This window comes from Nicotiana tomentosiformis, chromosome 11 (assembly GCF_000390325.3).
Source record: "Nicotiana tomentosiformis chromosome 11, ASM39032v3, whole genome shotgun sequence".
Lineage (NCBI taxonomy): Eukaryota > Viridiplantae > Streptophyta > Magnoliopsida > Solanales > Solanaceae > Nicotiana > Nicotiana tomentosiformis.
The window spans coordinates 85,200,786-85,213,035 of NC_090822.1; the positions used below are offsets into that span (position 1 = coordinate 85,200,786).

A 12,250-nucleotide genomic window follows, 5' to 3' on the forward strand; every position below is an offset into this window, starting at 1 on the left:
AATTAATTGCAAAAATTGAGAGGTAAATTTGGTTATTTTTTCTCGAAGAATTTAACTAGTAAGTTGTTCATTTTATACTGGGGCTCGGTCAATGATAAAGGAAAATACAAAATATTTGGGGCAAGGATATGAATGCAAAATTGAGCAATTTGAAATAGGGCGTGCATAATTTGGTAAATACCGAAATCGGAAATTTTGGTATTTGGAATTCGATATTTTGGTATTCGGTATGGTATTTGGTTTAAGTTTTAAAAAATATTGGTATTAGGTATTTTAAAATGAAATACCGAAATACCAATACTGTACCGAAATATATATTATATTACACAATACACATATTATTAATTATAACATAAATATAAAAATCTAAAATTTTACTTTCCGTTATTCTTTAAGTTCATCAATTAACTCTAAGCAAGTAACAAGACATTTCTAATGATCAAATTTATTCTTTTATGTACATTTTTCTCTCTCTGGGTTGATATTGGTTAGTTTTGGACAAATATTTTGTCAACAAATATTTTTAGTTTTGTACTTTTGAGTACTTTAATTTACAATATTAGAGTCTATGACTTTATGCATTAGTTAGTATTCAAACAGAATAAACCGAAATTACCAAACCGAATAAACTAAAACTGAAATGAGAAAAACCGAACCATACCGAATTTAATTAGGTACGATATTGGTATTGCATTTTAAGAAACCGAATACCGAAAATACTAAATCGAAATATCTAAATACCGTACTGACCGGCGAACACCCCTAATTTGAAATAGTTCTTTTTCAAAAGGGAAAAAGACCAAATATACCCCTTTACTTTCAAATATTGTCCACATTTACCCTCTGTTATACTATCTGGCCAAATTTACCCCTACAATCAGCAAACTTTTAAAAATTACTGATTCTTCCTCTTGGTCCAGAATCTCTCAAATTATTTTAATTAAGTTACTGATTCTTCCTCTTGGTCCACTATTTTCGAAATAATTGGCATTTACCTACTTTCTAAATTGGAGAAAAAAATAGGAGAAAAAGATATTAAATAATACAATGGTTAATAACGAAGTATAGTTATTTGAAAAATCTAAATTAGGTGGCTTGTCTAAATTTTATAAGTATTTACAGCATCCCAAATTTAATAAATTTATTGCACCAAATGTATGAGGACTTTGCAAGTATTAGTGATTGAAGTTGAAGTTCCTCAAAAACTTTACATTATCGAATTCAACTTTGCTTTAATCAAATGTCTACACATTGTGCACTCTTAAATTAGTCGATCGAACTCTATACTAACCAGATAATGACAAAATATATTTAAATATACATGTACATACATAATGATCAACTGCATATAATTCACAATAAATAGACCCACTGAATTCTCTACAGTGTGTATATGGTTGAAAATAAAAATAAATAAATAAAATAAATTCCATACCTATTATTACAAGAAGAGAAGTGGGTGCATTGGTAATTAAAAATATTCATGAATAATTTGTATAGTTTAGTAACCTTAGCATTCACATTAATAATAATTTTTAAAAATAGTGGAGCAAGAAGAACAACAAATAATTTTAATAAAAGGAATTTGAGAGATTTCGGATTACTTAACACATAAAAGGGTAACTTTTAAATGTTTGCGGATAATATGAGTAAATTTGACCCGATATGGATAAATTTGATCGGATAACGGAACTTAAATATAAACAATATTAGAAAAAATAGGGTATATTTGGCCCTTTTCCCTTTTCAAAATTGTAGCTTTTTTCAAAAAAATAAACTAAAAGATTACTATAATTGAATCTAGCCTCTCTCTCTACCTTAGTCCTTGCTTCATTCTTCTTCGAAAGCATAATTTTAGAATCGTTTCTCTTCCAGTGTTACAGTAGGACAATCTTTACTCATCTTCTCTGCTCACACAACTCCATTGTTTCCTCTTCCCTTCCATGGAACCAGACCACAACCCTCCTCCCAACACCTCCACCCCCTTTCACCACCACCACGACGGCGCAGGAACCTGCGTCAACTGCGGCGGACCCACCGCGTTCCCTACACCGCCGCCTGATCCCAACCCCAACTACATCCCCATTCGCGCTCCGGCCGTCAACCTTCCACCAGCCAATAACAGAGAAATCATCATCCGAACCCCTGTTCCTCAATCACAGCGAATCATTCCCCTAACCCCCCCTTTTCATTTCCATACCCCAACGAAAAAAATCCACTCCCAAAGCGATATTGATCAGTTCCACTCCTCTCCCACTTGCCATAACTTCCTTGGCTTTATCGTTTCACTCTCCGAGTCTGTTCGTTCCCACAAGCTCTCCGATCCTTGCCACGTGTCTCCTCCAGTTTCAGCTATTGTTTCCGTTCTCCAAACCCTTATTTCCTACGTGGATGAGATTCCTTTAGCGCCTCAGACCTCTCGATACGGAAACTTGGCGTACCGTACGTGGCACGAGCGCATGAGCTGTGATGCTGAGTCATTCATGCTTCAGTTCCTGCCTACCGATCTCCATTCTGCTACTGTTGAGCTTGTTCCTTACTTTACTGATAGCTTTGGGAACTCCAGCAGAATTGACTATGGTATGTTTTTTGACATTGTTTCAACTATGTGATGTTATTAATGGATTAACCTCAATGCCAAATTTGTTGGGCTTGGCCATGTTAATCCTCTGTATGTTTTTGTACTAGCTGTCAACTTATACTAGCCGTTTTCAAGATTTATACATTTAGAAAATATACCGAACTTAAAATACTTTTATGTGTATTTGCTTAATATTGGCATGAGATGAGTTAAAATGGAGTAACATGGTCAGTAACGATTCGTATAGCCGACCCTGACTTGTTTGGGATTTAGGTGTAGTTGTGTTGTTGTCAACTTTTAGCAACCCTTTCCTTAATCCGTTCTTGAGAAGCGCACATAGGCAGAATTAACTATGTGTTATTAACTGAATTTTTTTGGAGTTTTGCTGTTTTTCTTTGCATAATCAGAGTGAGGAAGTTTTTCTTGTTAAACAATTGGAGAAATGTGAAATGTGATTAATAGTACTAAGTTAGGTGTGCTTTGGTGTTAGGTTATTCATAAAGTGTTAATGTTGGTGAGTAATGTATGATTCATTCATCTCTGGGTTGACGCCGTGCGACAGCTTTTTTCTTGTGGAATTATATGATGATCTGTAACATAAAAATCCTTGTAAAGGCGAGTTGTCCCGTAGTAACAAAATTATTTACTTTATTAAAAAAAAAAAAGGATGTGTGATTTAACAATCATAATACATAAAGTACGTGTTAAAAGAATGGCATAATACATGTGGTATTGAATATTGATTTTGCCTCTATATCTGAGCCGAATCTTTAATGTCTTTGCCCGTAGCAATCTTTTCGTAGTGTTCACTCATCTTCCTGTAGGATAGTGTTGGTGGATGTAAAGTACATCAACAAATGCTTTAGCGTAAAATAAGTTTAATCATGATCGCGAGTTTAAAAGTGAACAACTTCTAAAGCTTGTCCCCTCTGGGAAACGGTAGTGGATCTGCCCCTGCTTATAGGCACATCTGCATTTTGTGTTTATGTTTAGTGATTGACCATGAAACTTTTATTTTCTGTCTTGATGATTTAATTACAGTATTTGACGGACAACATAATGTTCTATCTTCAGCATCTGATTCCTTTTCTTGATGTACCAAGTATATATACATGAAAATGGCTTTGTCCTTATAAATCTATTTAAAGAAATTTGCTACTCCTTTGATTTGAGTTCTCACTTTGCTGGAACATGGTATAAAATTGTATGCGTTGTTACTATCCTTTAGAACCTTGAAGTGCACAGGCTTGCTGGGGTTTGACAGATGGCCTTCCTAGAACTAATCACTTCTGTTATACAGGTACTGGGCATGAGACAAATTTTGCAGCATGGTTGTACTGTTTAGCAAGATTAGGAGTTGTGAAAGAAGAGGACTATCAAGCTCTGGTGTCAAGGGTTTTTGTCAAGTACTTGGAGTTGATGAGGAAGTTGCAAATAACCTATTGCCTAGAGCCTGCTGGGTCCCATGGTGTTTGGGGACTAGATGACTACCACTTTTTACCTTTTATATTCGGGTCATCTCAGTTGATTGATCACAAATACATGAAACCAAAATCTATTCATAACGAAGATATCTTGGAGAACTTTTCAAATGAATATTTGTATCTCTCATGTATTATATTCATAAAGAAGGTGAAGAAGGGAGTGTTTGCAGAGCATTCTCCTATGTTAGATGACATTAGTGGTGTGCCCAATTGGAACAAGGTAAACAGTGGCTTGCTTAAGATGTACAAGATAGAAGTATTGCAGAAGATTCCTATCATGCAGCATTTCCTTTTTGGCTCCATTATCCAATGGTATGCATCTTATTCTCGCCATTTTTCAAAGCTTTATTGATATATTGCTTGTAGCAGAAGTATTTCTTTTTTTTTTTCTGTGCCTTTGATAGTCTATAAATTCTCCCTTTTTCAGGGATTAGTTATACTCCATTGGACTTTTTGTTGTGCTTCATGAAACCTTAAGCAATTAGAGATAAGTAATTACCTTTTCCCTATTTCAAAATAAATCTCTAAAGAGGTATGAAAGGCTTAATCTTTTGGGCATCTATTAAATTGTGCAAGCTTTAAAAAATTTAGCCTCAAAGTGTTTGAAAGTTTAGAAGCCCATAATAACTATTGTAAGTACCACGAGTCTACGAGGATAATTTGACAGCAAAACATGGTTCTACTTCCTTAATATCCTTGTTTGAGTTAACAAATCCCCTGTTATTAACATAGTAAATAGACCCATTGTGAGAATGTCAGTGTCCAAGCCATCTTGCGCACCATCGCGTACCTGCTACCTCCCACCATCATAGGTACCGAGGATTAGGCAAATGGGAATAAATCACCTAGCGTTTTTTGTCTCTGCATGGACTTGAACAAGTAAATAGGCCCATATCAAGGGATCCCACTCTTTCACCCTTTCAGGTTTGGTATTATGCACCCAATGTAGCCGCTGAAATGGAACTAATAGTTGCTACAATATCTGTACTCAAAGAGTTGAAAAGTTGATATGCTAGTGACGTTCTGTTACACTAGTTCCCTAGTTCCTTTCTGCACTCTGTGAATCGATCTTTGGACTTCCGGAAAGATTTCCATCGCAGTTCAGATGTGGGAACTGAACAAACTTAAGATGTGTGACGAACAAAAGAAGTTAATGTTCTGCTAAAGAAAATGAACAAACTTAGGACGTGTGATGAACAGAAGAAGTTAATGTTCTGCTTACATTCTCACACTTGATCTTGAAGCTTAGGATGGGTCCAATATCTTTCCAATATGACTGAAAGTCGGGTTGTAATTTTGCATAATTTTCCTTGATCTTTCGGTTTCCTGGTTGATCTTTGATTTCCGAGGACTTTGTCTTGCTGTGGTCAAAATAGACTTTTCTAATGGAATTAAATTGGACATGAGTTCTTTGAACTATCACTGAAAAGCCAGGCCAGTCCAGCTGCTTGAGCTGATGAAAGTGTCAGTCAATGGCTTTTCCAGTCTGGTCACAAGCCAAAAAGCATTCTGCTCCCGAACCATCTTAGTTTCACAAATTCATAGAAACTAAATTCTTAGCCTGTCGCAACAGGCTAACGACTTTCTTCCTGATGAAAAGTTGTTAGCCCATTGCATTGGACCACGAAATCCCCAAAACACGACTCGTCTCTTCAGAGTCTCCATTATTGTTTCACCAACTTCAGCCATCAACAAGTGGCAGATTTAGCATCCGTTGATACAAGTTATTTGAAAAACTGAATACAGTTTGTGGGAGAGACAGTTTAAAGATAGATCTCATTTTTGTGAAATGATTCTCTCATTGTAGTATCCTTTCAATTCTTGATTCATGATTCTCCACACTCCTGTTACCACCCATTATCGTGGATGTCATTATCATGTTCATTTATATTGGTACATTGTGGGAGCATTGCTCTAAAGATAACAACTAGATTGATGAGACGCAGTAGCATCTTTTCATATATCAAACTAACAATAAATGAATCTTTTACTTTCTCCTATGTATTTCTTGCATTTTCACAAGTCGTTCTACTATTTGCTTTTTGTAGGCAAACTTTGGGTTTATTATGATTCTCTGGCATCTGTGCAAATCTGAATCTTCCTTAATTTGCTTTGCTTCTTCATCCAGGCAATGATGTGCTGGTCGGTCTTTTTTCCGAACCATGGGTCATGGCTTCCTATTTACCAGCAGCTATATAGTGATGGAGAAACATACTTTCTAATATTTTGGCAGCACAGACCTACAAGATTTGATGATTCTAATGTGTCAACCTGCTATTCAGCAGACACTTTATCATCAGGATTTTGAATATTGTTGTTAAAATAATCTTGAAGGTATCATGTACTCACAATTGTACCTTTTGATAGATTGTAAGTGCTTTGTTATACAGTTCTTTGGGGAATACTTACCCTCGAATATGAGTATACTTTTAAGGCAGTATAAATCCTAATCCCATTTTGTGGTGGAAAATGATTTACTTCTTAGGATATTTATTACCGACTTCATTGTTGTTTTGACTGCTAGAAAGTTTAATTATGAATTTCATCTTATTAATAGTAGGATACTTTAGAAACAACAACGTAAGCTTGAAGGACAAAAATATGTGTAAGAACAAAATTAATTTATTTTATTCCCTAGAAAAACAATGTTTTATTTAAATATATCTTTTTCCGTCTTTCATCTAAATATATGATAGGCAATTGAAAGAGCAAAATTAGACAATTAACTTGTGGAATACTCTCCTCCCATTTTGGTTAGCCTAACTAGTATTTAGTGAGTTAACAATCATGATTCAGTTTGTTTAACCTAATCTGTTTTTAGTGAGTTAAGTATCAGTTCTTTATTATGATTTTTAAAATTATTGTTTATTTTAAAGCATATGATTGCTTGAACTTACTACTAGTTTACGTTGAACATTATTTTGACACTAAAAGTTCAGGTGAAATGTTTATTTTCTTTGGCGAAGCTCCTTTTTTTTTTTTTGTCTCATTCAAAATTTGTAGTTAGTATTATTTCTTCACGAATTTTATAGATTTACAGTTTTGATGAGTAAATTAATATCCAATTTGAGACTTAGATCGATCTAACAAATCCTCGTACAATTTTGGAATAAAGTGTGATTATTTTAGAAAACGGGAATGTCAAATAACTTTTTTATTGTATTAAACAAGTCTTTATGGCATTCACAGTCCAAAAATTTACACCTTAATTGAATTGGCCAAATCTTTACTGTCTTCTTGTTACCGATGCCAACTTCTATTATCCAACAGATGTTTTAAAGAAAGACTTGATCTTCGTGGAGAACTCTCACGAATAAGTTATATTTTCTATCTTATTTCCAAAGAACAAATGAGTATGAGATGGAAAGCGAAGCAAGGAAAGGTAAGAAAATTAAACAAAAGATGAAGAATTAAGAATATGACATATTTATGAGTGAACTTTAGTACGGGACTCTACAATGAAAATAATTCAAAAACTATTATAAATAAAATTGTATTTAAGGTAAATGTCTATATATTAGAAAGATTTTAGGATTTGTTACTTTGCGGTTAAGTCACTTTTCCCCTATAAATAGAGGGGTTCTATTCCATTGTAATCATCCCAAAATCAATAAGAATTCTCTCTCCCTACTTTTCTCTGCAATACTCTTCTTCTTTTATTGTTTTATAACACGTTATCAGTACGAGACTCTAACCAATTAAGTAGAGGCACCTGCTTTAGTCACCAGTCTTGGGATACGTTCATGGTGCTCAACTTGTACATAGCATTGAGCATAATATTTGTCAATTGTTCCATGAACTTACTTCACGAATAAAATATAGATTTAAGGTAAGTATTTTACCTTATTTTTCTCTTATAAATTCTTGAAATTCTATAATTTGACTTTAAATACAAGTAAAGACAATAATTTTGGTTATAACTCTAATAGAGTTTGTGAGAAATTATAACTACCCAAAGTGGTAAAATTTTTATGTCTTGCCATGATCAAATTCATGTATGATTATGAGCACAAGAAGTGAAAACTCCGTCCCATTGAATTTGCTTCATTCTCGTTCCCTTAAGAGAATGTGGTAGCAATATGTAATAAGCCTGAAAGAAGACAAAATTATTACTGTGAAAGTATCAATGGATGTGCACGTGGCAATAGACGAAATTATAATTGTCATCATTGTGGTAATGAGAATAATAAGGATTCAAAATAATCCTTCACTCTGTGAAAGTAATGTTTGTCATCGATTTAACATGTGATTTTGTAAAGCACATATAAATGATTATGGTTCATTCATGACGTGAATGTGATAATATGCGATGTATAAATACATATTCATTCTTGGAAGAATATGAACGTGCTAGTGGTAGTGAATATATCACACTCACCTCTAGAATGAAGTTTGAGATTAAATAAGAAAATAATTACATTATTATGGCATGAATGGTAATTGATCACGTACGTATTGTGATTAGGCCAAAATATTATGGCAATGCGATTATTACAGGGTAAAAGTAATGGAAGCAAAATATCTTGCCTATAACTATTTTGACCATGACCATAATGGTATGGCTTTTTCCTTGGAAGAGATATTCACCGTATGGATGTTGATGAATATATGGTAGTACAAAATTAATTGACAGCTCTGGAAGAGCCAATTAAACTATTTTAAAGAAATAAAATTGATTGTCAATAGTGTATTATGTCGTAGTAAGTCTCAAAAAAACTTATTTAGTTTCTAAAGTATTCGCGAAAGTGGTTGGTTATATTGAGACTATAAATAAAGGAAAGATTTAATGTCTTCTATTACTACGACTTGTAGCGGGTAATATGTATGTGAAAAGTTACCCGCTTTATTCTTCAGTTCGTACTAAACAAATAAAAGAATACTACAATAAAGTAAACGTTTATTGATATAAAAACCTATATCACAATAAACTTGGAGTTTATTGATAATTGCACACGTCATGGCGTAAACCTAAAGTTTATCAATATTGATAATTTATCCAGTTGGCATAATTGGTTTAGCCGTGTTAATTTAAGTATGATATGCAAAAATAAAAGAGAATTCACATGGGTAAATATAAAAAATAAAAAAAACTAGAAAATTCTTTACGGATTCCCTTATGTTGTTTGTTCTCACTGATTAATAGATCAACTAAAATTGGGGTTGAATCCCATGAATGCTGGAAATACCAAATGTGAATATGGGTCCATCCACCTGCTATGTATACTACATAAGATGTATTTATGAAATGGTTATATTTGTGAGGTAACTTGCTCAATAATTCAATTTCGAGCATAATTTCTATATTTTCTATTCAAGACAGTTCATCTTGATAAGTTGATTTACATCATAGCTGGTTTAGCAAAATGATTTATTGAGTGTCTCCACTTAATAGCTAAGCTATTGCTTATGAGAACAAAGTTATCTATACCAGTTTGATATATGTTACATACAAAAGTATATTACATTCTTCCCTCACAAGTGATTCAGGGTCAGGAACCAAATAATTTCATCTTATTATTATTATTGATGTACGGTGTATATTTTGATTAACACCATAACGCACAAATGTGAATTTCCAAAGTCGAGGAAGCAAGTTAGTTTTCCTAATATGAGGGAGAGACATGATAAACAGTTGAGAAAATGTTACGTGGAATAAATTATCTACATCTAGATCCTCGAATAAGATAATATGAACTTGAAGTATGCCATACGCATTTGCTGACCCAAAAAAAATAACTATATTCTCACTGTAAATGCTTCTATTAGAATAAGTCCTAGAAGGACAAAGTCTATGGTATGCTTAAAGTGTATAGACAAATCGGTTTCAAATAAAATTATTGATAAAGAAGATTGACAAATGATCAAAATGATCATAACAAAGAGGCAAGTTATCCAGAAAATCACATGACATAACACTTCATAAAATATCAGGAGAGGTTCAGGTACCTAAAAATATGAATGAAGAGATCTCTATGTTATGTATTTATGAAAAAATATTGGAACCGATATAAAACGTTCATCGACAACATCTATGATAACGCTAAGTATAGATGAGGATGTTAAGTATGTCGAATACAGACACAAAAGTATTGGCCAAACGGAAGAGACAAAATTCGAATATAATTGGTTTCATATGAAAGACATGTAGTTTGGGACATGTAGTTCGAACAATCCCTGAAGGATTTAAATTGCTTAAAGCATTTAGAATTCTTGGTCATGAAGTAGTATATCCTAAGTGCAATTTGTGCATATTTGTATCTTGCTATAACTCTAAGTATGATAATGTGATAGCGAGAATTTTTACCTCTGTGAAGATATTTAAAAGGCCATTCCACGACATTATATGAAGACATCATATATCTATCAAGAAAGATTATTTCAAGGTGCAACATATTCATTGGAGTTAATATGAGTGATTTATTCACCAAATCTCTACTGACGTCAATCTTCAAGAAGTTAGTATACAAGATTTGGATGTGAAGGCTCAAGGATGTGAATTGATACTCTCATAAGGGGGAGCTAATATGCGTTGTACTCTTTTTCCCTTAGAAGGTTTTGTCCCATTGTATTTTCCTTGCAAGGTTTTTAACGAGTCAACGAAAAGGCGTATTTCTAAATATGCGTACTCTTTTTCCTTCTCAAGGATTTTTTCCTGCTGGATTTTATTTTAATTAAGGTTTTAACGAGGCACATTATCTGTTGAATAGGCATTCAAGGGAGAGTGTTATAAATAAAATTATATTTAAGGTGAATGTCTATATTTTAGAGAGATTTTAGGGTTTGTTACTTTACGGCTAAGTCATTTTCCCCTACAAATATATGAGTTCTATTCCATTATAATTCATCCCAAATCACTAAGAATTCTCTCTAACCTACTTTTGTTTGCAATACTCTTCTTCTTCTTTTAACAAAAACAGAAAATCCATTGCTTTTCAGTCTTTTATTTGCAGCCCTTCAATGAGAATATCATTTCTTTAATGAAAACTTTTAAGATCTCCTAATTAAAATATAGAAGAAAACTAAAGAACGAATAAGTTCAATAACAATCAACTTGAAAAACTAGATTATTAAGTATGACAGAATATCCCTTCATTCTCATATTTGTCTCATAAATTGTATAACATTTAATTTTCGTTAGCAGCACGTGCAACAAAAATGCATACATCAAGCTACTTTTCAAAGAACTAGTCTTAGCGTGCGCGCGTGTCACTCGTATTAATAAAAATAGATTTTTAAAAATAACAAAAATAATATTCAAAAGATATGTTTGTATTATAACATAAACGTTAACAAAAAAAATAAGTTCCAAAATGATAAATATTAATCATATTTGGGAGTTTGATTGAAAGGTAAAAAGATCGTTCAACTTTATTTGAGCACTTACATAGGTGCATTGCATGTACATTTTATGTTATTTACTACACAATTTGTGTTAGATAGTTTACCGATTTTTTTTTTTTTTTTTTACTCATAGTTTACTCATTTTAACGGGACCTCTAAACTGTAACCTTATTATATTTATACCTAAGTAATCACATCCGAACTCGATTATTATTATTATTATTATTATCAGTTCTTATAAATTTTTAGCTCAACCGTTATTTTATTTTACCGATAATGTTTTTCTAAAGTAATTTTACTTGCGGCGAATTACATATATACGTTAGTTTCTTAATCATATTTCTTATTTTCTTTATATAAAATATTGATAAATCTTTTTATCGTTTAAAATAATTTCACATTTTGAAAAGATTGTCATTTGATTATTTCCTAAAATCTAGACAACAAAAGTGGACAATTTTTTATTAAAGTATACTTCAAATTTTAAGCCCTTCTATTGGTCAAATAAAAAGAACGTCCTAATTGCTTAGTCTAAATTCATATCACCTCAATATAGTACTTTCATATTTTTTAATCAAAACAATGTATTGCGTGCACTTTTTTTACGTGCCTTAGGTAAAACAATTAACTAATATTGTTATGTCATAATTGAACTATGTTTATTTTACGTCCTAATTGTTAACTATAGTTAACAATTTAAATTAGAAAATGACTTTAAGTAAAAAAAATCTTGATTTTGTATCCTTAAATATTAGGAGTTCCCACATAATTCAAATTAGGAAAGAAAATTTTAATTGATTTCAAAGTCCTTAAAATTAGGAAAATTATTTAGTTACGATTATGA

General features: G+C 32.5%; 1 protein-coding gene across 2 annotated transcripts; it reads left to right on the top strand.

Annotated features, from left to right (window-relative positions):
* Positions 1-1,790: 1,790 nt before the first annotated feature.
* On the top strand, positions 1,791-6,535 carry LOC104116552 (uncharacterized). Of its 2 annotated transcripts, none has more exons than XM_009627439.4 (3): positions 1,791-2,580; positions 3,882-4,377; positions 6,114-6,535. In XM_009627439.4, the coding sequence occupies exons 1-3, from the start codon at positions 1,944-1,946 to the stop codon at positions 6,133-6,135; spliced, it is 1,155 nt and encodes a 384-aa protein (XP_009625734.1). In that variant the 5' UTR covers positions 1,791-1,943; the 3' UTR covers positions 6,136-6,535. The 2 variants fall into 2 exon arrangements, with proteins under 2 accessions (XP_009625734.1, XP_009625735.1); XM_009627440.4 differs by having other exon boundaries at positions 1,794-2,580; positions 6,194-6,535.
* Positions 6,536-12,250: the final 5,715 nt, after the last annotated feature.

Bases quoted from the DNA above. Each gene is read 5' to 3' on its own strand.
- LOC104116552 (XM_009627439.4), top strand. From the start codon at position 1,944: ATGGAACCAGACCACAACCCTCCTCCCAACACCTCCACCCCCTTTCAC. The intron at 2,581-3,881 runs GTATGTTTTTTG...TCTGTTATACAG, and splicing joins CTCCAGCAGAATTGACTATG to GTACTGGGCATGAGACAAAT. The intron at 4,378-6,113 runs GTATGCATCTTA...TGCTTTTTGTAG, and splicing joins TTTGGCTCCATTATCCAATG to GCAAACTTTGGGTTTATTAT.